Source organism: Perognathus longimembris, chromosome 17 (assembly GCF_023159225.1).
Source record: "Perognathus longimembris pacificus isolate PPM17 chromosome 17, ASM2315922v1, whole genome shotgun sequence".
NCBI lineage: Eukaryota > Metazoa > Chordata > Mammalia > Rodentia > Heteromyidae > Perognathus > Perognathus longimembris.
The window spans coordinates 28,569,756-28,594,258 of NC_063177.1; the positions used below are offsets into that span (position 1 = coordinate 28,569,756).

A 24,503-nucleotide genomic window follows, 5' to 3' on the forward strand; every position below is an offset into this window, starting at 1 on the left:
CATTGAGATAGCCACGTGAATATAGATTCCTTGGCCTGTAGACACTTGTTTAATGATAGCTTGTCTCTGATATTCCCTGTAGCTACCTCTGTAAGGAAAGGATAGAGAACATTCAGGACATCATCCTGCAGGCTCCTGATCTACGAAGTTCCAGCAGCAGTGACGCCTACACCGAAGGCTTGGAACTGCAAAGAGAGGCTGGGGTCACCTCCGTGACATCTCCTGACGCTGTCCAACCAGAAGTTCCATGTTTGTTTTGGGGGGTGAAGAAGGAAGCAGACTGTACTAAAGGACTAAAATAATTTCATGCCGATACTTTCCTGTTTTTTTATTGCCCGCTCTTTTTGATGGGAGAGGAGGGGTTTTGGGGTGGAATTTCACATGTGTGTAGAGGAGGCTGGGGAAGCTCAGCCCTTCACCCAAATATAACCCAGACTTGACATCTCTGCGCGTGGGAAGTGTTTCCCTCCTCCCTGGGAGGATCTGAGCTGCACCCAGTGGGATTTCCCGTTCGAGGGAGGAGGCCATTCAGAGGGCGACGGCACATCCACGGGAGAGAGCAGAGGGCTTAGCCGGCCGGGAATGAAATGCTAGAGGGGAGAGGCGAGCATCCCCCAGGGCGGAGGTGGCGGCCGTGCAGTGCCCGGGCGACTGCTGAGCCAGGCGGCCGCCGCGGCCTGTGCCCTCCGCCGCCGGACACTGGAGTCCGAGTCACGAGAGAGCGCCCGGCGGTGCCCAGTGGGCCAACGCCAGACCCTGGCGTCCTCCATCTTCTCTCCCGAGCTCCCCCTGCTCGGGCTGCCTGAGCCACGGACCGCAGCACCACACACCCCCGCGGGGGGGGACGCCGCGCCCCGTCCCCGCCCCCGGCCCCACCCCAGCCCCCCCGCAGGGGCCCTGACCCCACCGCCTGCGGGCACTGGCTGAGCTCCAAGGCGGCCGGCCGGCGGCTGCGACGCCCGGAGGGGGTCGGGGCCACTGGGGGCGGCGGCGGCCGGGCCGGGGCTCCCCCCCCGCCCGCGCTCGCCGCCGCGGTGGTGCGTCCCGGAGGTTACCGGAAGTGGCCGCGCTCGGCGCTGCCATGTTGAGGAGCCGCCGCTGCCGCTGCCGCCGCCGCCGCCGCCGCCGCTTTGTTGTCGCCTCCTCCGGCTGAGGAGGCTCCCCGAGCGGGGGGAGTGGGGAGGAGGGGGGTCGGCCGCCGCAGCCATGGAGGCCAACTGGACCGCGTTCCTGTTCCAGGTACTGGGGGCCCCCCCCGGGGGGGACAGGGGGGGACAGGGGGGCCGGGCCCCGGGCTGGCGGGCGGGCGAGCGGGCGCTCCTCCCCTCCCTCCCGGCCCCGCGCTCCGGCCCGGCCTTAATCCCCCTTTGTTTTTCCGCCTGCCCGCCCCGGCGGAGCCCGGCTGCTGAGGTGAAAGGAGGCGGCCTCTCGGGGTGCGGGGGAGAGAACAGGCCTCGGGGTGAACCCCGGAGCCCCCCCAGCCCACAGGCACGCGCGCACACACACACGCGCACACGCACACCCTTCCCCGCCCGCCCTGAAGGGGAAGGGAGGAGGCCGGCCGCTGTCACCACCCCGCGGCCCGGAGAAAGAAGGGCGCCGGGCCGCTGGAGAGCGCTGGCCGCTCGGCCCCTGCGCGTCGGGCCTGGGCCGCAAGGTGGGGTGAGACTGGGGGGGGGGGTCCCCAGATCCCGCTCCGAGTCTCCCCCCCCCCCCACGCTCCATCCATCTTTCCCCCCCGCGCTCTGTGCTCTTCCCCTCGCTCTTTTTTGTGTGTGTGCTTGCGTGTTGACTTTCTGACCCTCCTCCCACATCCCGCGAATAGCGGGTATCCCTGCGCTCCCCGCCACTCCCCCTTCCCGCCGGCCCCCCACCTCTGTGTTTACGGCGCGCGCGTGGGGGGGGGATGCCGAGAGTATGTTCCCTCCCCAAACTTTTTTCACTGGGTCTCGATTTTGTGCGGTACCCTGGCAGCTGGCACCGCCGCCCCATTCCATCCGGGAGATCCCACCCCACCCCAAGCCGGGCCGGGCCGGGCCGGTGGGGGGCCGGGGACTCCCGCTGGAAGAGGCCGCGTCGTCTTCCCCGAGCGCCTTTTCTCTCTCCCGCCTGTCTCCGAGGGTTCCTCCAGCCTAGTGGGGCGACGGGTGAGCGTGGAGAGCGCAAAGTCCGCTTACAAAGCCCCCCAGATGAGTCACTCGCCGGGGCGTGGGTCCGAGCTTTTGGCGAGGAGCTCGGAAGGGACCGTGGCGGGCACCTGGGCTCTACCCTGGCCCTTCCACTTTGGGTGGGAAGATTCCTGTCTGGAACTTTGTCTGGCTCCCCGCCCCTCGCTTCGTTTCTGTTTGCAAATGAAGCATTTAGTGGGCAGTCGCGGGGAGCTCCCAGAGAAACTTGGGAGCTGGAGGAGGTTAGCAAACTTTTAAGTACATCCTTCCCCGCCTCTCGGTTCTTTTCCCTCTTTTGAGTGTTTGGTGGAATCGCAAACGTGTAGCTCAGGCGCTTGAGACATTTAGGCACTAATGAGGAATGAAGGTAGAATGAAAAGTCATCCTTCCAGCATCTCTTGGCTCTTCCCAATGTTACTATAGGAAAGGAGTGCAAAATTACTTGTTGTATAGATCTGGTCTATTTTATTAGGATATATTTTTTTTTTCAAATGTGGGCAACTTGGTTTTTAAGGAATTTGCAGAGATTGAGACTTCTGAAAATTCTTAAAATTATGGAACTAATGATCTTTCCTCTTTTCTCATTCTGATCTCACATTGCTTTATTATGTTTTGATGAACTTGATAATCCTATAATAAATCAACTTAATTATTGAAAAGGAAACGGCATGACTAGCTGGCATCCTAATTGGCGTAAAGGTAGCAAATGCCTTAAAACGACTCAAACAGTTATTTTAAAATGAAGCATTGATAAGCCATGTAACTGGTTTTCATATTGCTAGGAAAATTAAGTTCTTTATGTAAAGGGAAAATCATAACTTGGAGGAGCTAGCTAAAAGATACATTAAAATTACTATTCTTTCTCTGGATAAAGCAAATCCAAGCTATTAAAATATTCCCACCTTATGGAGGTGTGTGAAAGCTAATATTTGAACCTAGTCTTGCAATGTATACAGTGAAAATTGTTGGAAAACTTCTAATTTAGAGTTGAGGAGTAGAATGGAGTATTTTCTTTTCTGTGGAAAAATATGAATAGATAATCAGTTCTAGCTTTTAGTAACTTTCACTGTTGAATTAAGCTCTCTTGTGTGTTTAATGGAACATCCTGTTGAATTTATAGTTTTAAAATAATTTAATGCCTGCTTGCTTTCAAGATAGCCTAGTGAAAAGTGAAAGTCGTAGGTGTTAAAATGTTTGATGGATGATTTTCCTAACAGGACATTCAAGATATGACTCACCAATGCTAATTTGTTTCAGTACAAAATCTTTTACCCTCTGGCACTGGAGATTTCATGGTTGCAGTATCCTACCATTCTGAGTGATGAAGTAACATTTCTGTTTTGTTTTTTGCCAGCCGTAGCAAAGTAAAGCTTGGGCAGGACTAAAAAGACTTGCGCTTGGGAGAGTTAGGATATAAGATGAAAAGTTTGATTTCATGATGTGAGTGAAAAGAAACTTAGAAGTAAATCCCCTAACATTCAGACCGTGGTTGTTGTTATTCTTTACTCTTGTCATCTGTTGGGAAAAAAAAAACCCAGTGCCCCTTTTAAAAAGACATCAATCATGTAGAAATATGGGGATCCTATGAATCCTCAGAGTGATTTTGGTAGTGGTTCTACAGCATTTTACTCCAGTGGGAACCTAGTATGATCTTCATAAGAGAGGGAGCATAGCAGTGCTGTAAAAATACTTTATGTTGCTATGGACATCTGAATTGGTAAAATGACAGTGCTTTTAGTATTTCATTGTACTAATGGTTGTTTACGATTGAAAAGGTCTCAAAATGTTATGTTTGAACTTTGTACAGAAGATTTGCATTTTGGACTATTTGATCTATTAGCCTTTGAAATTACACATCTTGAGCTATCTTCAACTATAAACTGTTTGCATACTGTATGGAAATGGGTACCTTACAGCCAAGTTAGAAAAGAACGGTAAGATTAGAGTGTAAATTCTGTGAACTTTCCACTAAGGTCACTTAGATGGGTGGACTTGATAGTTCTAAAAGCTCTACAAATTGTATGGACTGTAATTTAGTGGTAAGTGTTAAGTCTAGAAAGATATTCATAAGTAATCATACAACTTCTGAATGTACTTCCAGGACCCAAAGGATATTTAAGTTGGAATTATTAAATTGAAACTGATGGCTTTGGTTACCACATCTCCCAGTCATTGGTGGAAAGTAGTTCTAGATTCAGCTGGTTTATAGCCATTAAACATGAAGCAGTGTGTGGTTGGTAACCATCAATAGAGAAGGCTATATGTGTATATGTCCCCTTATGTCTCCCCTACCTTCTTGAATCAAGTTAGCTAATCAAGTGATTGTAGAGCCATAGTGTAAATAATTGTCTGAAGTGTTTGAGGTGATGGAGTGCTCTTCCTAGGATATTGGGTGCCTAAAATACTTGGAACTCTTCTTAGTGCATATATCCTTTTAGGATTACAAACTCAAACATAAACTGGGTGCTAGTAGCTCACACCTATAATCCTAGCCTGAGACCTGGAAGGTCATGGTTCTGCCCAGGCAGAAAAGTTCTTGAGACTCCCATCTCCAGAATAACTATCAAAAAGCAAGGCTGGAAGTGTGGCTCAAGAGGTAGAATGCCAACCAAGAAAATGAATTCAAACCCTGCTATTGACTAAAAATTAAAAATAAATAAAACCCCACCACCACCACCACCACCAAAAAAAAAAAAAAAAATCCTCAAGCATAGGATCTTGGGCTCACTGTCAAGAGTTTCAAAACTAATTGTGGTATAAAGAACGACATACTAGGAAGAAGTTTTTCAGGAACTATTTTCCATCATTTCCTAAATGTCTATCCATATGGAGGTTTAAGAATCAAAACCAAGAAAATAACTATTCATAAATACCAAGAACCCAACCCACGTTGAAATGTTGGTTTCAGTGCAGCTAAAGAAACCTTCAGTGCCCAGTTTTGGAGTGGAGAAGCACATTATAATAGCAAATGTCTAGCACTTTATCAAAAACCTTCAATTGCTGGAAGAAGATGGACATAAGAGGAATTTAAGTCTTTATAGTGTGGTTTTTCTATCTTTGTGAGTTTATAGAGTCTGAACAGCTAGTATTGCTAAAGGATGCAGATTCTCCTGGAAGATTAAATGGCCTGAAAAACAACTGCCAGGTGTTTTGCCATGGACTACCTTCAGATGCCTTCCAAGCTGATTAACAGCAGGTTTTGTTTCAACCAAATCTTTTAGTAGAATTAAGTGAAAACTTTAAAAATACACTTAACAATTAGCATGTGTATTCAGATAACTAGATTCCTCTCATCACTTAGCAACAGCCCCTTTCTCAGTCACAAAGAGGTTTCTTCTGAGGAAGGGAGCAATAAGGATGCTTAACAGATAAGAAGTAGATGATTATGAGGTGTGTGTGTGTCTGTCTGTCTGTCTGTCTGTGTGTATGTGTGTATGTCGTCTGTGTGTGGTTGCTTAGTAAGTTTCTGATAAATACTTAAGCCTGGAGTGTAATTTTTTTTTTGAGTGTAATTTTTTTGACAAGTTATTTAAACTTGGTTTCAGCCCTGATAGGCAAGTGCAAACTGATTTCAGCTGGTATGGCACTTAGGAAGCAGGGTAACTATAGATCACCATCAGCAGCTTAAGTTGCAAAAGTTTTATGTATGCAAAGTAATTTTGAATGCTTTGTATTGGAAGCTTTGAGAATTAACTAGGTCTTAGCTGGATCTCTACTGCAGAAAATACTTCTTGGACTGTTTATTTCTGGTCTCTATTGTCTGGAGCATGTTGAATTTTGAAGGTCATTGTGAAAGGCTGAGTTTCTCAAGTGTAAATGTTTGGTTTTAGGCCCAGGAAGCCTCCCATCACCAACAGCAGGCAGCACAGAACAGCTTACTGCCCCTCCTGAGCTCTGCTGTGGAGCCCCCTGATCAGAAACCATTGCTTCCAATACCAATAATTCAAAAACCTCAGGCTGCACCAGAAACATTAAAGGATGCTATTGGGATTAAAAAAGAGAAACCCAAAACTTCATTTGTGTGCACTTACTGCAGTAAAGCATTCAGGGACAGCTATCACCTGAGGCGCCACGTATCCTGCCACACAGGGATCAAGTTGGTGTCCCGCTCAAAGAAAACCCCCACTACAGTGGTTCCCCTTATCTCCACCATCGCTGGGGACAGCAGCCGAACTTCGTTGGTCTCAACCATTGCAGGCATCTTGTCAACAGTCACTACTTCTTCCTCGGGCACCAACCCCAGTAGCAGTGCCAGCACCACAGCTATGCCCGTCACCCAGTCTGTCAAGAAACCAAGTAAGCCTGTCAAGAAGAACCACGCTTGTGAGATGTGTGGGAAGGCCTTCCGAGATGTGTACCACCTTAATCGGCACAAGCTCTCCCATTCAGATGAAAAGCCCTTTGAGTGTCCTATTTGCAATCAGCGCTTCAAGAGAAAGGACCGGATGACTTACCACGTGAGGTCTCATGAAGGAGGCATCACCAAACCCTATACTTGCAGTGTTTGTGGGAAAGGCTTCTCGAGGTACTCCATTTTGCTTTGCTTTTTCCATTGTGGTGTCTGAACTCTAGCTTTGTCTCTGGGATCTAGGTTTATATGAGATAGATGTGGGCAAGCCTGTGTTACTAGAGGAGATTGGTGATATAAATATTGTAACTTTAGGTCCATTTGGTGTGGTTTATCAATGATGACAGAGTGATTAACCTGTTATTTCATCTAAGAAGTGCCTTGATAGACTCAGGCCTTCATTTGGCATATGGATACTTCTTATTTGCCAGTTCATAGACCATCAGTTTCCAACTGTGTTAGAGGACTAGAGATGAGATTCACTGTACAAATCAAAGGAACATACTTCCTGGAAGCTGGGATGACCTTGGATACTCACAGTACATTTTCTCATTTTTCTGAGGGCATTAACATTTTATTAATCTTGAAGTCTTCATTTTTAAAAGCTTTTCAAATTAACATAGTTAGTGGCAGGTATTCCTGATTCCTGTTAGGACTAAAACATTGAGTATTTTGTAGTTAGAGTCAAGACCTAATATCATTTGATGTTGACTAGGAGAAAAACAACAGCTAGAAGGACTGAGTTTTGTTTATGGTAAGAAAGGTAAGGAGACTTTGGGAAAGAGGGAAGAGTTGGTAATTCTGCTAGCTTTCTTTAAATTCCCCCCTCCAGTCTACCAAGCAAATAAGCATCACATAAGTAGTATTTCTCTATGTGTGTTCCATTACATCTTCTGTTTGAAACTCTCTTTCACAGGCCTGACCACTTAAGCTGTCACGTAAAACATGTCCATTCAACAGAAAGACCCTTCAAATGCCAAGTAAGAGTTAAAATGACTTATCCTTAGTGTAGCACTTAATGCAAAGTATCCAAAAGGTCTGAGCCAGTCAAATCTCACAATTCTTGAACAATTTCAGATTCCTGACAAGTAAATGTGGTCCATTTGATTCTAGTTTTAGAAAATAAAAATGACAGCTTCTGTATGAGATCATTTAAAAATGTATGTTATTTTTATTAAGCTATATTTCACTTTTCTTGGGTAGCAGCATTTTTGGTATAAGAAGAAAATATAGTCATGTGAAGATTGTTGTGTATTTGAAATGAATAAAAAATGAAGAATTTTAAGTGTGGGCTACATAGTGAGATCTTGTTTCCAGGAAAAAAAAAATGAAGAGTTGTAAATTAATTTTTAGGTTGATGGATAAGGTGCTTTAACTATAATAGGAGAAATAAAAGAATTTTTTCCCAACTGTTATCAGTGATTAGATTATTGTCTGCTGTTATCAAATTGGATAATTTTCTGGTTACCTGAAAATTCATTTAGATTAGTGATTTTATTTGGCTTAAGTTATTACAACAGTTTCAGTTTAAAATTTCGCCATATCAAGTGATTATTTTAGATACCACTAATCCTGGTTTTTTGTTGGAATTGTTCAGTGCCTTCAGTTAAGTTTATTAATAACTGATTTTACTAAGTACATTATTTGAGATCTTAAAAAAAAAAAAACCTAATTGGAGGGAGGACATTAGTATCATTAAGTGTCTGTTATGTGTACCAGGCTCTTAATGCCCAGTAATTTTATGGTAGGTATCATCACCATTCTGTACATAAAGAACATCCTGTAGGCTAAGTAACTTGCTCAATATTACACTGTTTAGTAAATTGTGAAGCTCAACTTAAATTTTTCCCAAGTGGAAGAATCTAAAATTTGCCAAGTATTTTAGCATGATTATAACTCTCTAATATATACAATGGAAATTCAACTTGCTGACATGGATAGGGTAATGCATAGAATATAACATACTTTAAAATGAGTAGAACAGGATAGTCTATATTTAAAAAAAGTTTTCCTCCCTCATGCAGACGTGCACTGCTGCCTTTGCTACCAAAGACAGACTACGGACACACATGGTGCGCCATGAAGGCAAGGTATCATGTAACATCTGTGGGAAGCTCCTGAGCGCAGCATATATCACCAGCCACTTAAAGACACATGGCCAGAGCCAAAGTATCAACTGTAACACATGTAAACAAGGCATCAGTAAAAGTAGGTGATGCTCTAGGCAGTCTTTTACGTTTCATATTGATAAAAACCTAGATTTTCCTGTAATAGGGGTATTTTGCTATGTTCTCATGATTGGTATTAATGTTCATCTAATATATTTCCTGCTGTCTTCAAAATGGTGAATAGACATTGAGAGAGCTTGTTAGTGTCAAGCCTGTCCATTACATTTATGCATGCAAACAGTACTGATAACCTTTCCACTACTTTTGTTTCAGTCTGGTGCTTATCTCATATTACTAACAGAGCAGAATATAGCTATTTTTTAGTGTGTTATTTTTCATGTGGGTTGAATAAAAGACTCTAGGGTGTTAGAACTGAGTCAGCAGAACCATATTAGGAAGCTTGTTATATACTAGACAATTTCAATTGTTAGACTTGGGAAGATTCTCAAGTATGTGTCTCCTAACTCCTGATTATATTAATAAATGTTCCTTATAATAACCTTAAAGGTGTGAAGACAGTGTTATAAAGCTTGTTTTTCAGCCAGGCACTGGTGGCTCACACCTGTAATCCTAGCTATACAGAAGGCTGAGATCTGAGGATTGCAGTTCCAAGCCAGCCCAGACAGGAAAGTCCATGAGATTCTTATTTCAAATTAAGCACTAGAAAACCAGAAGTGGTGCTGTGGCTCAGAGTGGTAGAGTAGTAGCAGTAGCCTTGAGTAAAAAAAACCTCAGTGATAGTTCCCTGGCCCTGATTTCAAGACCCATGACCAACCGAATAAAAATAAAATAGCTTGCTTTTCAAACCCAAACTTTTAGTGAAATGGAGTATCATCGTCTTTTAATTGTTTAAATACTTTGCTTGCCCTAAGTTTAGAGATGAAGATCAAATATTCTAGAGACTTAAAGGTAAATTTTAATATTTTGATTTTACATAGGCCTTTTTTTTTTAAGCTGCCCTAACCACTAGATTGGGAGTGAGGAACCTCGGGCTTACAGACTATCTAAAACCCATGAAGTCATTTAGTACATGACAGGACAGACACATAATTCTTCAGATTGGCTGCCTATAGCTCATCTGTCTATATTTAATTTTATGGCCCATAATGGTATTATAAATACTCAGATGGCCTTTTTTGAAAAAATGCTTCCCTATTTCTGCTAGAAGAATATAGGAAGTATTTTCCTAATTCTGTATCTTACATATATATTGCATATGACAGAGATGTCAAATTCTTAAAAAAAAAAAAAAAAAAAGGTGACCATGGATGTCTTAAATGAATGGGAAAGAAACTTAGTGTGTTTTAATCTTACCTACTTTTATTTTTGGCCAGTCCTGGGCCGTGAACTCAGGGCCTGAGCACTGTCCCTGGCTTCTTTTTTTTTTTTTTTTTGCTCAAGGCTAGCACTCTGCCACTTGAGCTACAGCGCCACTTCTGGCCATTTTCTGTATATGTGGTGCTGAGGAATCGAACCCAGGGCCTCATGTATACGAGGCAAGCACTCTTGCCACTAGGCCATATTCCCAGCCCCCTTACCTACTTTTGTAAGTACATTGGATTTATTATCTACAGTGTCATACTTTAGCTTTAAATTTTATTTTTAGCATACATTGAATTTATTATCTACAGTATCATACTTGAAACTTTAAAATTTATTCTTAGCACTGTGGTTAAGTAAGCAAATATATTAGCATAATGAACACTGAGTCCATGATAATATTACCTGTCTTCTTCTTAATATTGGTTTTCCTTAGGTCTCCACATTTTTGTTATTTTTTTATTTTTATTTTTTGGTCAGTCCCGGGGCTTGGACTCAGGGCCTGAGCACTGTCCCTGGCTTCTTTTTGCTCAAGGCTAGCACTCTGCCACTTGAGCCACAGCGCCACTTCTGGCCATTTTCTATATATGTGGTGCTGGGGAATCGAACCCAGGGCCTCATGTATATGAGGCAGGCACTCTTGCCACTAGGCCATATCCCCAGCCCCAGGTCTCCACATTTTAAAAGGTATTAATTTCCATCAATAGAGACACAAGCAGAAAAAAACCAACCTCAATGTAATAAGAGATATTGAATGGTAAAATTCATAGGCATGAAGAATCAAAGTATCTTAAGTTTTGAATTTTGAAGAGTTGACCATACATTTTCTAGGTAAACACAGTGTTTCTGGTTTGTTTTGTAATAAATAGCATGTATGAGTGAAGAGACCAGCAATCAGAAGCAGCAGCAACAGCAGCAGCAGCAGCAACAGCAGCAGCAGCAACATGTGACAAGCTGGCCAGGGAAGCAGGTAGAGACCCTGAGACTGTGGGAAGAAGCTGTCAAAGCACGGAAGAAAGGTAAGATGGGGATTCCAGTGCTTCAGGTGTGATTGGAGACGTGTTCATTTAGTATACAAAATGATCAAAGGAGAGAAACTACGGTTTAGGAATGGAGCTTTATGGGAACATGTAAATATATATATGGGAAAATAATCTGGAAAAGTTTAGTTGTAGCAAAATATATTTTTATAAGGTAAGTTTTTCTAACTAGGAAATTAAAATTCTCAGTATTTTCTGTTCTTTTGATTTTGTTACAAATTGGAAGTCCGTGCATTATGGGATCCTTTTTTATTTCTAAAATATTCTCAGTTGTAGAGGTAGGTAAAATATCCTTGTGTTTACATAAGTTCATTTTCTTGTAACTTGTGTTATTTCCTGCTTTTTAATGATCTTCCCACACTGGATTATTTAGCTCTGATTCATTCTCTACAGTGCTACAGTTCTCTCTTTTGGTCGTACCCTTGATGTCCTTCTGTTTATTACAGGGGCTGCTTTTAGCTACACTTGTCTGAACCTCTGCTATTAGAGACTTTACTACAAAGTTGAGAATTGTTTTCCTTTTCTCTGTATATCTTACAAAGAATTAATATATCTTAAAAAGAATTAATCTCAACATGCTTGTTCACTTACTAGCTACAGCTTTGACTTTTAGGTTACTGTGCAGCCATTTCAAATAAATCATCTTGTCACAGTACTATCAGCCATAGTGCAAATCCCTGAATTCTTTCCCTCCTCTTTTAGCCCTGCTATCTTACTCCTTTATTTATTTTGTGCCTGTTTTGGGGCTTGAAGTCAGGGCCTGGGTGCTGTCCCAGAGCTGCTTTTGTTAAAGGCTAGTGCTTTTTAGCACTTTTAGACTTTCCTGCCCAGGCTGACCTCAAACCACGATCCTCAGATCTCAACCTTATGAGTAGCTAGGATTACAAACCCAGCCTACTCCTTTATTTTAAATTCTAAGAGATCCTCTCTGAGTAGGTTCCTCTATATGTAATTCCACTGCTTTATAGTTAGTTTCTTTCTTCTTTTGCTTTCATGTTTGTTCCTTTACTCAGATCTCTTCTAACATTTTGTAATTGGATAAAATAAAAGGCATAGCACCCATCTTCATACATCTACTGGCTTTGGAGGAAAAGGGTACATCTTGTTTCTTTGTTGTTTGTTTCCTAATTCAGGGCCTTGAGCTTGCTAGGCAAGTGCTTTACCACTTAAGCCACATCATCAGTGATTTTGTTCCTATCTTCCAAATGAAGATTTGTTGTTATTTTTATAGAAATGCTTTGTCAAAGCCAGGCTCTGATGGCTCATGCCTATAATCCTAGTTACCCAGGAGGCTGAGATCTTAGGATCATGGTTGAAAGCCTGTGAGATTCTTATTTGCAGTTAACCAACAAAATCCAGAAGTGGAACTATGCCTCAAGTGGTAAAGTGCACTGGCCTTGAGCAAAGAAGCTCAGAAACAGCTCTCAAGCCCTGAGTTCAAGCTCCAGGGTTGGTGTGCTCATGCACCCTCACCCACATGCACACTTAGTTAAGAAGTGGAAAGTGGAGAGAAAACTGTAGTGCTATGATCATTGTAGGGGTGAAAATATATTATGAGGAATATTTTACTTAGAAAAGGAATAAGAGGGGGCTGGGAATATGGCCTAATGGCAAGAGAGCTTGCCTCGTATACATGAAGCCCTGGGTTCGATTCCCCAGCACCACATATATAGAAAACACCCAGAAGTGGTGCTGTGGCTCAAGTGGCAGAGTGCTAGCCTTGAGCAAAAGGAAGCCAGGGACAGTGCTCAGGCCCTGAGTTCAAGGCCCAGGACTGGCAAAAAAAAAAAAAAGAAAAGAAAAGGAATAAGAGTAAGAGAGTTTAAAGTCATAATGAAGAAACACTTAATAGCTCATTGGTAGTGCTGCATTCAAAGTGAAGATTCTTTTGAGGACAACAGTAGGAGAAGAACCTTAGCAATGCTACCATTACCTCAGAGTTGAGTTGAATTTCTCTGCCATTCTTTGTTTCTGCATTCTTCTGTTTGGTATTGTATTTCAATTTGCTTTGCACAATGAGACATGATTGTTTAGCTCTTCTTCTGACCTTCCTGAAACAAAATACTATTGTTCTCCCATTTGTAGCATGAATCTCTCTGGAAATGACCACTTATGTTAGAAACCTCTGTATTCTTCTGAGTAAAGTCATATTTTAGGGGAAAAGACATTACTGAACTGAAAATCACAGTGCTTCTTTAAATATTAGGCCTAGACAGGCACTGTTGATTCATGTATGTAATCCTCATTACTCAGGAGCCTAAGGTTTGGAGGATTGCAATTCAAGACCAGCTGGCATAGTCATTCAGTAGACTCTATCTCCAAAATAACTAGCAAAAAGCAAGGCTGGGGGGCTGGGAATATGGCCTAGTGGCAAGAGTGCTTGCCTCGTATTCATGAAGCCCTGGGTTCGATTCCCCAGCACCCACGTATATAGAAAAGCGGTCAAAAGTGGTGCTGTGGCTCAACTGGTAGAGTGCTAGCCTTGAGCAAAAAGAAGCCAGGGACAGTGCTCAGGCCCTGAGTTCACGGCCCAGGACTGGCCAAAAAAAAATAAGCAAGGCTGGAGGCATAGCTAAAGTGGTAGTGTGCCAGCATAGCAAGCTTGAGTGCCTGAGTTCAGATCTCAGTACTATAAAACAAATAAAAATAAATATCTTACTATAAATAAAGTTATAGATAGATTCTTAAACCTTTATTTAAAAAATCAAATCATCAGGGGAGTTTTTAAAAATATGAATTTCTTAAATTCCATGTAAATTTCATTGCTAAATATCCTTGAAATGTATTTTTTAAAAAAGCTTCATTCATAGATAGATAGATAGATGACTTTGATCATTTTCAAGTTTTGGGAAATACTAGTGTGGAATATGTAGCTATATCATTGATTAAAGAACAGTTGCTTACTCAGGGGTCCACTTAAGGTAATATGGCCCTTATGTGGTCTATGTGCAGATTTCTAGCTCTAGTTTTGAATGGGTTTTTCTGTTTTGACAGCCAAGTCACCACCAGCCCACACAATGCCCCTGTTATACCATTTTGTGGCTCACCAGCCAGTGGTGGTAAACTTGGTTGAGGGGTAGGTTGGAGGTGTCACCTTTAAGGGAAATTTTCTTTAAGAACTGTCCAGGTGTTGCAGTGTACCCCAACTCACTGCAGGGTTTCCTTGCCTTTGTCCTCGTGGATATGCTGGTAGTGTATATATGTGTGATTAAATGATGCAAGAACAAAGTAGGCGATCATGTCGACATTAGAAGGAAGCAGAAATAGGAGCGAGGACAACACAAACCTACTGAGCAGTATTTTTCTTAATGTAATTAAGAAATGAAAGTTGTAAAGTATTTAATTAGAACAGTTTTCATGTGAGTCTAGCTTATTTATCATTCTCTATGCATTTTAAAAACCTTAACAGAATGTGGCTTCACTTCTAAGAAGACTTTAACATGTCACTGAGTACACATACCTTTCTCTGCTAGTGTGCCTTATGAGAAGATTTTTCTGATTATCTGTTATTGTGTAACCATTGGCCCAGCTCTGTAAACAAGCTCTTTTCGCCTGGCCTGCTGGTGGTTGGCTCTTCCCAGGAAAGTCTTTAGAACTAAGAAGAACTGCATGAAGTGGTAGTGAGGACACTTAGCCCTACTTGGTATCTCTGCCCCCAGAGTGCCTTACAGAAGTTAACTGGTCCTCCCAGCATCACTGTGAGGTAGGTAAGTACATCTGAACTTGAAACCAAAAGTGCAAGGCTAAACAAATTGCCTAAATCCTTGCAGGAGGTAAAACATCAGCGAAGAGATTGGTACACGGGTCCCTGGCTCCCAGGCTTGGGTGCAGAGGGTCTTCTCTTTCTGTTCATCATTTGGTAGAAAATTTGTAATCTGATTTACCAAATGCTCGTCCTTCTTGTAAAAAAAAGTTGATTCAGAAACTGATTGTGAATTTTGTTCAGTTTTGAGAGTCTAAAGGCCCTTTTGTCTTCTCATTTTAGAAGCTGCTAACCTGTGCCAAACCTCCACGGCTGCTACGACACCTGTGACTCTCACTACTCCATTCAATATAACATCCTCTGTGTCATCTGGGACTATGTCAAACCCAGTCACAGTGGCAGCTGCCATGAGCATGAGAAGTCCAGTAAATGTTTCAAGTGCAGTTAACATAACCAGCCCGATGAACATAGGACATCCTGTAACTATAACCAGCCCGTTATCCATGACCTCTCCTTTAACACTCACTACCCCAGTCAACCTCCCCACTCCTGTCACTGCCCCAGTGAATATAGCACACCCTGTCACAATCACATCTCCAATGAACCTGCCCACGCCTATGACTTTAGCTGCCCCTCTCAATATAGCAATGAGGCCTGTAGAAAGCATGCCTTTCTTGCCCCAAGCTTTGCCTACGTCTCCACCTTGGTAAACAGTATTATATGGTTGAAATATGGGTTAAAGTAAATATTTGCCAGCAACTTACTTTTTTTAGTTGATTAAAGCAAAAAGCAAATGATGAAATTGGGATATTTTATTACATTAGTTAATAAGAGTATCGTAGTATTTTCCTCCAATTTGGCTGGGATTATTCAAAGTAGGGTGATATGTAACATCACTGGACCACTTAAGCTTAATCAGAGATTCCTTTTAGCTGACAGCATTGCTTAAACAGGATAGTATTTGGCAAGGTGAAACACCAGAATTAAAACCATTCATAAAAAAGCAAAGCCCATTTCAAAATAAAAACAGCGTTTACCATTTCTAATCCCAAAAAGTCATTTTATTCTAAACACTAGCAGAGCTCTTCTCCATATACAAGGTGGATGGCTGATTTTAACCTGAAATTATAATCTAAAATCCACAGATTAAGAGCTAGTGTAGATTTGTCTGTGTTTATTATTTTTATGAGTAAGTACATGCATTGTCATAATAAAATGCATTTCAGAGAATATGCATTTTACCTTTGGGAATATGTTAATTTCAGGCAGCATTCCCTATGGGAAAGGTGATACCAGCTCTGATATGCAAAGCATATGATAATTTATCATTCTAACTTCAACATATAATAGGGATTGTGACCTGATATTTGGAGATGTAAATATTGCTCAGCATATTAATCCTGATGGAATATAGCACTGTAGTTGACTTTTTTTAAAAAAAAATAAAAAACAAAAAAAAATGTGTTTTTGATAAGAAGAGGCTGCACCTGACAGAGGAAAAAGTCAAGTGTGCAGACAGACAGGCTCCTAAAAAAGGAGGCCAGCAGGGCTCCTGTTCAGGAGCCAAGGAGTACTTTGGGACAGCTCTTATATTGCTTTAATTTGGAAGACGCTGGAGGCACTGGGATGTGATATGCCCCTCTCTCTCCCAATCAGAGCCTGTTGATGTTACAACAGGGACAGATGTGTTAGATGCTCACTAGAGTTTATGTCTTATATTAAATTGTATACAGTTTTTATTCTAACCACTAACTAGGTAGTATGCCCCTTCAGAACAAGCAGCGTGTATCTTTTTTTTCCTCCTTCCGTTTAATCAAGTATTGTGCAGATCTGTTCATTCAGCTGTGTAAATATGGACGTCACTTTTTTTTTCTTTTAGAAAACACTTATATCAGCTTTGTGGTGTTTTCAGGGAGGCAACCCTCTGCACTCTCCGTGGAAACCCAACAGTGATTGTGCATGTTGAGACATGTGCTTTTTATTTCTTAGCAGGATGTTTTATCTCTGTACATAAGATAGAAACCAAAAGCTAAGAAAACAGATACTCTTTATACCATCATGCCACACGTTAATGTTTTTAAAGCATTGTGTTTTGTTTTAAAACTAAAACCAAGACGCTGTGATTTTTTTAAGTTGCAATATGTTTTTTTTCTTTTCATTTTTTAATCTTGCAGTTAAAAGAAATGGAAATTAGTTGTGTTAATTCTGCAGAATGTTTTCAGGACTGACTATCAAACTGGGTGACTTCCGTTTATACCCCACCGTGTCAGTTCAAGCATCAAAATACCTTGCATCTGAGGCAGACTTGACATCAGGGACAGGTATCTGTGTGTCATTATTCAAAACAGTTCTAGGGGGTTGAACTACATAGTAAAGAAAAATTAAATAAATAGTACCTAGTGTAAAATAATTTTATAAATGATCTTTTGTACTTTAGGACATTAAATTGTACAACTTTTGTATATATAAAAGCTTAGGAACTTTCTGTTTAGCAGGAAGGCAACACATTCCTACACTTTTAATGTATATGTTTGTTATAATGTCCATGTAAACATGCCCTATGTTTGTGCCTTTTAATTAGTTTGTCTCAATAAACAAAATGTAGAGAAAAATATGTAGCTATGACTTTGTTATAACTGTTCTTATCCACAGTACAAAAAATGGTTTGTTTTTAATGTGTAGAGCATTATGTGTGGACTACTGGCAGGACTCGTGTAGAAAAGGCCCAGGACTAGCCCTGCTGAGGTCTGGATTGGGAAGGCACGCATTTGGAGGAAGCCTTCATTTCTTTTCATGCATATCCAAGACTGGGTTCTGGCTCTGCCTGCTGGGACCTGTCATCTCTCTGATGGGCTAGAAGTCACAATCCTTCATGATTCAGATAGCCCAGGCTTCCTCCACAGTGGCTAACGGAGCAATCCTCAATAGGGGCAGGTGTGGGTCCTACATGGAGGCTTGGAGTGTGGTCATCAGAATCCTGAAAGTATTAGTCTTAAAAAAAAAAAAAAGATATATACTAGAAATGGTTGTTTTATCAATTCATTGTATAGTAAACAGGAGTGAGAGTTCATTGTATGACTTCAGTTAAAATGCTATTTTGTATGCATTCTTTATTCACTTAAGAAGCTTGTCTGCAATAATAAAGCCACGTCGTGTCTTCTTTTGGGAGGGAGAGAGTTGATGGCAGGATGATGGTGAGGCAGGCCACCTTGGCAAAAGGGGCCACATTGTATGGTGAAACTCTTTAAGTCTCGGAACTGCAATTGAGTTGTGATGCTGATGAACTGAATCAACCAGGTGAAGGCACGACGATCACCACTCTACGGAAAGGCAGAATATGTTTTTCCCTTCGGTTGTAACCTGGTTGAGAGCTTCCCCTTTATCAGATTGGCAGCTAAACAGTTGTATTAGATAATCCCCAAATCTGACATCCAGCCTGTTATGCTCTAGGGCTTGCTGCTTGGCCTGCATTTGCCTTTTATTGTGTACCCATTTCCCTCCAAAGGTGTGCTCCTAAATGAAGGTTTCTATGTAAGCAGATGATGATGATTTTACCTGTCAATACCAGCACTGTATTACTAACATGCAAAATACTGCAGATTTATTTTGACAAATTAAAAGTTAACCAGTCACAAATGTTATGATGGATTGCTTAATGCTGAAGCTTCATCAGTTCACTGTGATGGTAGAAAAAAGTGAGTGAAGCACTACTTACTTCTCCAAGTATGTGCTTCTCAGTACAGAGCTGGAAACAGTGGGGAGGGCCAGTGCTGGGCTGGTTGGTATCCATACCATGCAAAAAGCAGGTAGACAGGCACCAGGCTGACTAGAAGGCAATGTTCCTGCCTCCCAACTCCACCGACTCCTGGCATTGTGCCAAGCATTAGGGAGCATGTTATTGATGATGGAGACATCAAGAGGCTGTTAAGGGAGATGTACCCCCCAAATACTGTATCACTGAACAGCAAGTCAGTGAGTGACACTTTAATTGAAAAGTTTTGGATATCCATGTCTGTTTCATATATAATTGAGACCTTGCAAATTTTCTGTGAAAATTGCTTTAGTATTTTGACTGAAACAATTAGAGGGAAATTGTGGTGTTTTTGTCATAGGAACAGGAAAGATTTTTCACTACGTTACTAGTTAATCTTTCCAGTTTCAGCTTCCAGATGTTTTCTACAGGACCCTTCAATTTGGTCCTCCGGGGAGACCTGAGTTTTGCCTGTAGATGGGATAGTAGTAGACATTTCCACTTTAGGGTTGTTTTTGTTTTTGGTCCTAGATTAGGACTTGAAATCAGTATCTTACACTTTTGCTTATGCTCTACTACCTGAGCCAAGCCTCCACCCTCCAATTTAGTGTTTTTTGTTTTTTTTTTCCAGTCCTAGGGCTTAGACTCAGGGCCTGAGCACCGTCCCTGGCTTTTTTTTGCTCAAGGATAGCACTCTACCTCTTGAGACACAGTGCCACTTTCGGCTTTTTCTGTTTATGTGGTGCTGAGGAATCGAACCCAGGGCTTCATGCATGCTAGGCAAGCACTCTACTGCTAAGCCACATTCCCAGCCCCCCAATTTACTATTTGCACTGACCACTGGACAGAAAGAATCTTATAGCTTGAAATAATACTGGGTTTATAAATTTCCCCAGTGCTGGACTGCCCCTCACAAGTAAGTGGATCATCTGCCTCACTGAGGCAGACATCAGTGTGCAATGATCCAAGGCTGAGTTTGTGTAGTAGTACAGATTCCAGCTTCTTTTGGCAGCCACCTATGGGCAACCTGAAGCCCATTAGTTACCAAGGAAGGAATGGAGGGCCAAGGAACATAGGTCTTTATGTGAGCTAGCCTCCTCCTTGGACCTACTCAGTTGGAGTTGACTAGCCCTCCTCCAAGCTGGGCACTTGATTTGGATCTTGCATGTCACTTTGCACAAACGGTCCTATCACAGGAATGACAGTATCACCACCATCTGAATCATAGTGTCAGAAATTTTCTTCACCCCTGACTATCCAAAGTTGGTATTCCACCTTCCTTCCAAACCCTAAATATCTGAAAAGTGCACAGTGTTAAGTAGCTAGCTGTTAACTACTTTGGAAGGATTTTCTCTCATGATCTTGTAAATTTGCATTGTTTAATCAGGCTTCCTCAAAAAGGAACTCACCTGCATTTAGCTGAGTCAGCCCAGGATAAAGATGTGCAAACATTCGTTTTTTTTCAGCAAGCTATTCTTTTGGCATGACTGCTGAAGAGTTGGAAGAACTAAGGAGAAGGGGTGGAATATGCCCTTTCAGTAACAGGTCTAACAACTCTATCTGGCACTCAGTGCTCAGGTCCAGAGCTGGGATAAACATCTACTCTAGAAGCTGCTCATAGAAGTGAAAGTCAGCTTTAGAAACTGGGATGAAAAATCAGGCCTTTGTCAATCTGAGGGACAGTTGAAGGCCAGCAGAGCCTTTTCTGCCAGGATCACTACAAAGCCAATCAGATCCAAAGGTAAGTCTTGAATCTTCCCCGCCCCCACCACCACCCCCCCCCACCCCCCCCCCCCCCGCCCAAGGCCCATGCTCTTTGTTAGTGGTGGGAAAAGAGCCAGAGCGAAATCAGTCCTTCTTGTGGAAGTAGGGGAACAAGGAAGTGTGGGAGGTTGCAAAGAGGTTAAGGGAGAAGAGAGTCCTATTTTAGGGACAATATCCTTGTGCTACCTGTGGTATCACCCCTGCCCTTGCTCTCTCCATGCACCTGCCATGGCTGGATATTCAGAGGTCTCACAGTCAGGCTAGTAGCCTGACTTGATTTGGATCTACTGTCCCCTCTACAGTTCAGCTTTTGTCAATAGGTAGAAAAGGTGTGCTCCGTTTTTCCAGTTAAAGGACAACATCAATAGCTGAAGAAAAAGGCAAAAATTCAAGTGATTAGGACAGAATCCTCCTGTGATAAGGACCTGTAAGTCACTTCCTGCTAGAAGAGGCGGACCTATTCCTTCCTGAGCTCCCTCCCTTCCTGAGGCCCTGGTTTCAGGGTGGCCCCATCCAGAACAAGAGAGTTCTGTCACCTTGTCAATAATAAGAGGCTCTTGATCATTAGGGATCTCTGAGGGGGAAGAATAGGGGGAGGGAGGATGTCTCTGGAAAGAGAAAGAGAAGACTGATTGCTTATGTTGCTCTCTGCTTAGAATGCCCTCTCCATAAACAACCCTCCAACATATATCCTCCACTATGAATCCTAATCATCCAAAAAAGTCCACTTTCAACGTTGCTCCCTTTGAAACTGCAGGCAGTTGGTTCATTCCTACTTGGTATAACAGAATGACTTATAAAACATTAAAAGTAGAAGCAGTCCAGCACCCTTAAGGAGGAAGGCTAGTTACTAAATTGAATGGTAGGCTTTAGAAAGGTTGCTACATGCCTAAAATCTCTCACTCCTAATTCATGGGGGCCATGAAAGCTACGATTTCTGCTGATTGTCAGCTGTGTAGATGAGTCTCAATGTCCAGGAGACTTGAAATACACCCACTAAGGCCATAAATGAGCCCACTCCAAGGAGAGTGAGAATGACCTCAAGAGGATCCAAAGTGGAGGAAGACTTGACAGAAGAGACAGATCAGGGGGCCGGGAAGTCACAATACATGCATGTATATAGTCCCTCCAACTTTTATTTGGCAGTACTAGGCACACACGTCCAGGGCCTCACACATGCCAGACAAGCGCTCTATCACTGAACTACACCCCCAGCTTCTGATCCTATTTCCTATCTCAGCCATGGCAACATCAACTTACTCAAAGACACCAAGTGCATCCTCTGAAAGAGTTGCTGAGAAGCTGGATGACACCTGCATTGCTTCCACAATTCTGACTGGGGCTGTCCTCCAGCATGGAAACCAAAGCTTCGTGAGAACATTAAGACATAGCTGAAAAGAAGCTAGTTGGAGGCTGGTCTGGGAGGGTGGCCGGGAAGGTTAAGCAGAAAAATTACCAATGGGAGGCTTGTCATATGCCTGTCTGGGTTTGATGCATCCCAATCAGAGCGGTATAATAATATCTCACTTCACCTTCCCTCTCCAGCAGAAGCAGCCCCTTTGTGCAAGTACACTCTCCTGAAAACCAGCAAGGCAGTTATGAATAGCTAGCTACAACCCTCCTCTTTCCTTCCTGAGAAGGAAGGGATTCCCACCACTTGTTCAGGGAAGATGGTGGAGCAACCCCTGAAGCCACTCTCTAAGGATAAGAATTAAGCCCCACAGAGTGCAAGGCAAATGCTGGTGTTGCCATGGCTGGATAAGTCTAGGTCTAGCCATCATCTCTGGCCTCATGTACTCTGTGGGGCCTCTGGGTCTTCTCTCTGCTTCTTTCCCACTACAGCTGGACTGGAAGCTAGAGGGGGAGGGAAAGGGATAGTGTTGGACCAGGCTGACACACATCTTTTGGACATGTTAACCACCTGGACTAGAGCATCATTGCAGAACGTGGATAGGCTGAACTCTCCTAGGTTCTGATTGGCTAATTATCGATTCAGAGAGAGCTTTGCTACTTCCAAAGTACAGAATGTTGCTTTGCTTTCTGTACTTGGCTCACTCATTGTACTCATTCTATGAGAACAGAGAAAATTCACCTATAGGAATTTCACAAGTGACATGTCACCAAACCAATACTGAGGTTTGAACTCAGTGTCTCCACTTACTGGTCTGGCTCTCTACCACTTGAACCACACCTCCTTCCCAGCTTTCTGGTATTTTTTGAGAAGTGGAGAGTACTCATAGCCTTTTATGCCAGGGCTGGCTTCAAAGTACCATCGGCTGATGTAATCCCCCTGAGTAGCTAGGATTACAGGTGTGAGCTACCATGCCCCATGACTGGCTTTAAAAAAAAAAATTAGTAGGGCTGGGGATATAGCCTAGTGGCAAGAGTGCCTGCCTCGGATACACCAGGCCCTAGGTTCGATTCCCCAGCACCACATATACAGAAAGCGGCCAGAAGCGGCGCTGTGGCTCGGGTGGCAGAGTGCTAGCCTTGAGCGGGAAGAAGCCAGGGACAGTGCTCAGGCCCTGAGTCCAAGGCCCAGGACTGGCCAAAAAAAAAAAAAAAAAAATAGTAGTTATATATAACACTAATATACTTAAGCATTCTATGAGCAATCCACAGGATAGTACAAATAGGGAAATCCCCAATTTTGCAGTGGTATATTTTCGGTCCTGAAATGCAGAAGTGGCAGGGATGAACTATACAAAGATCTTGCCAGTAAGCATAAAAGTGGCAGATGAGTGGCAACTGTGTGAGTATAAGGTGACACATCAGATAACATGGAATAGGGTCTTCTGCCTGAGAGAATAAATCCTGGGCTGTCAGTTACCACTTGGGAAAGGATCTAGGAATCAGCCAAGAGGCACAGTGGCAATATTTAACTGGGGGTCTAGGGACCACCTTCTGGGGAGCCCCAGAAATTGAACTGGTTTTGAATTTTGGTTGTGCAAGGGCAGAGGGAAGCAGGGAGACCTGGTGGTCTGTCTACCCAGTCCTGGAGTTCGGCTCCACATGCTACCCGAAGGTTGGGCCACGGAGGTTCCCCGTCCGCCCCCCCCTCCCACCTCGCCCGGATGTCCCTTAGTTCACGATGGAAGCACACTGGTGTCTGGGCGCTCGGGTTTGTGGTTTTTGCCATCAGATGGTCCTGTGGCTGAGCGTGTGGCTCCTCCGCAGGGTCAGCGGGCCGTGAGCCTTCGGAAGAAGGAAGGGCACGGACCCCGGGCGCACCGGCAGAACCGGGACCGGTGGCCCCCGGAGGCGGGAGAGTTTGGATGCTTCACCCGGAGGTGGGGGCCGGAGCTGAGACTGATCTAGCCTGCGGAGCGGGGGGCTCCGCACCCCTCACCCAGCCCTACCCATCCCCCCCCCCCACTGGAGCCTGAAACCCAAACCACGTGGCGGAATGGCCACACTCGATTTCCCATGGATTAAGCAAGTTGTTCCGAGGAAAACTTGCAGTAGCCCCAGGTGGCGGGGTCGCGGAGGGGGGTGGGGGGGGGGGTGGACGCAGGCGGGACGAGGCAGTACCTGAGCGGGTGAATGTCCTGCCATCCCCCGGGTGTTTCCTCGACGGAGCGGGATCTCCCGAGGAGTCTCCCATCCCCCACCCCCCCACCCCAAGCCCCAGACGGCTGTCGGAATTCCGCACCCCGCTCGGGGTTCTCCGCCAGCATCGACATCCTCAGGTCCCCTTAGGGTTCGGGTCTCCCGGCAATGCTCCCGGAGCCCGGAGGGGAGGTTGGGGGGGGGGCGCCCTCCGCACCCCGGCTTCACCCAGGTGACCCCGACTTCCCACGGCCAGGGAGCCACCGCTGCCGCGGGCCAGGGAGCCACCGCTGCCGCGGGTGCGGGAGTGACACGCGGCGGCCGTCGGGCTCGATCCCCGGTGCTCCCCTCCCCGCCCCTCCCCGCCATCGCCGGGGCTTCCGGACCCCCGGATCGCGCTTCCTTCCTTCCCGGGAGAGGGGGTCTGGGGGCGCCGCCGCGGCCCGGCCCCCGCCCCGCCCGCGGCCCCACTCCTCCCCGCGCGGCCCCGCTGGCGGCCCCGCCGGCAGCCGCGCAGGGACAGCTGCATTTCTCGCCGCCCGCCGCTAGGAAGCCGGCCTGGCCTCGCCTCGCTTTCCCCGCCTCCCCGCGCCCCGCCGCGCCGCCCGCCGCCGAGCAGGGCCGCCGCCGCGGGCCCGCGCCCCTCCCCCGCCCGCCGCCGCCGCCGCCGGCCCCACCCGCCCGCGGGCAGC

The 24,503-nt window shown here is 44.4% G+C and overlaps 1 protein-coding gene and 1 long non-coding RNA gene across 4 annotated transcripts; one reads left to right on the plus strand and one right to left on the minus strand.

Moving 5' to 3' along the window:
• Positions 1 to 1,025: 1,025 nt before the first annotated feature.
• Vezf1 (vascular endothelial zinc finger 1) lies at positions 1,026 to 18,393 on the plus strand. Of its 3 annotated transcripts, none has more exons than XM_048366799.1 (6): positions 1,026 to 1,239; positions 5,999 to 6,693; positions 7,433 to 7,496; positions 8,523 to 8,724; positions 10,874 to 11,023; positions 15,030 to 18,393. In XM_048366799.1, the coding sequence occupies exons 1-6, from the start codon at positions 1,207 to 1,209 to the stop codon at positions 15,455 to 15,457; spliced, it is 1,572 nt and encodes a 523-aa protein (XP_048222756.1). In that variant the 5' UTR covers positions 1,026 to 1,206; the 3' UTR covers positions 15,458 to 18,393. The 3 variants fall into 3 exon arrangements, with proteins under 3 accessions (XP_048222756.1, XP_048222757.1, XP_048222758.1); XM_048366800.1 differs by having other exon boundaries at positions 1,035 to 1,239; positions 8,541 to 8,724; XM_048366801.1 differs by lacking the exon at positions 1,026 to 1,239 and adding an exon at positions 1,350 to 1,657.
• LOC125366234 lies at positions 9,637 to 10,416 on the minus strand. Its single transcript, XR_007213822.1, has 2 exons — positions 10,223 to 10,416; positions 9,637 to 9,998 (listed from the first exon to the last, which is right to left on the minus strand). It is a non-coding gene; the product is annotated as an uncharacterized LOC125366234 (long non-coding RNA).
• Positions 18,394 to 24,503: the final 6,110 nt, after the last annotated feature.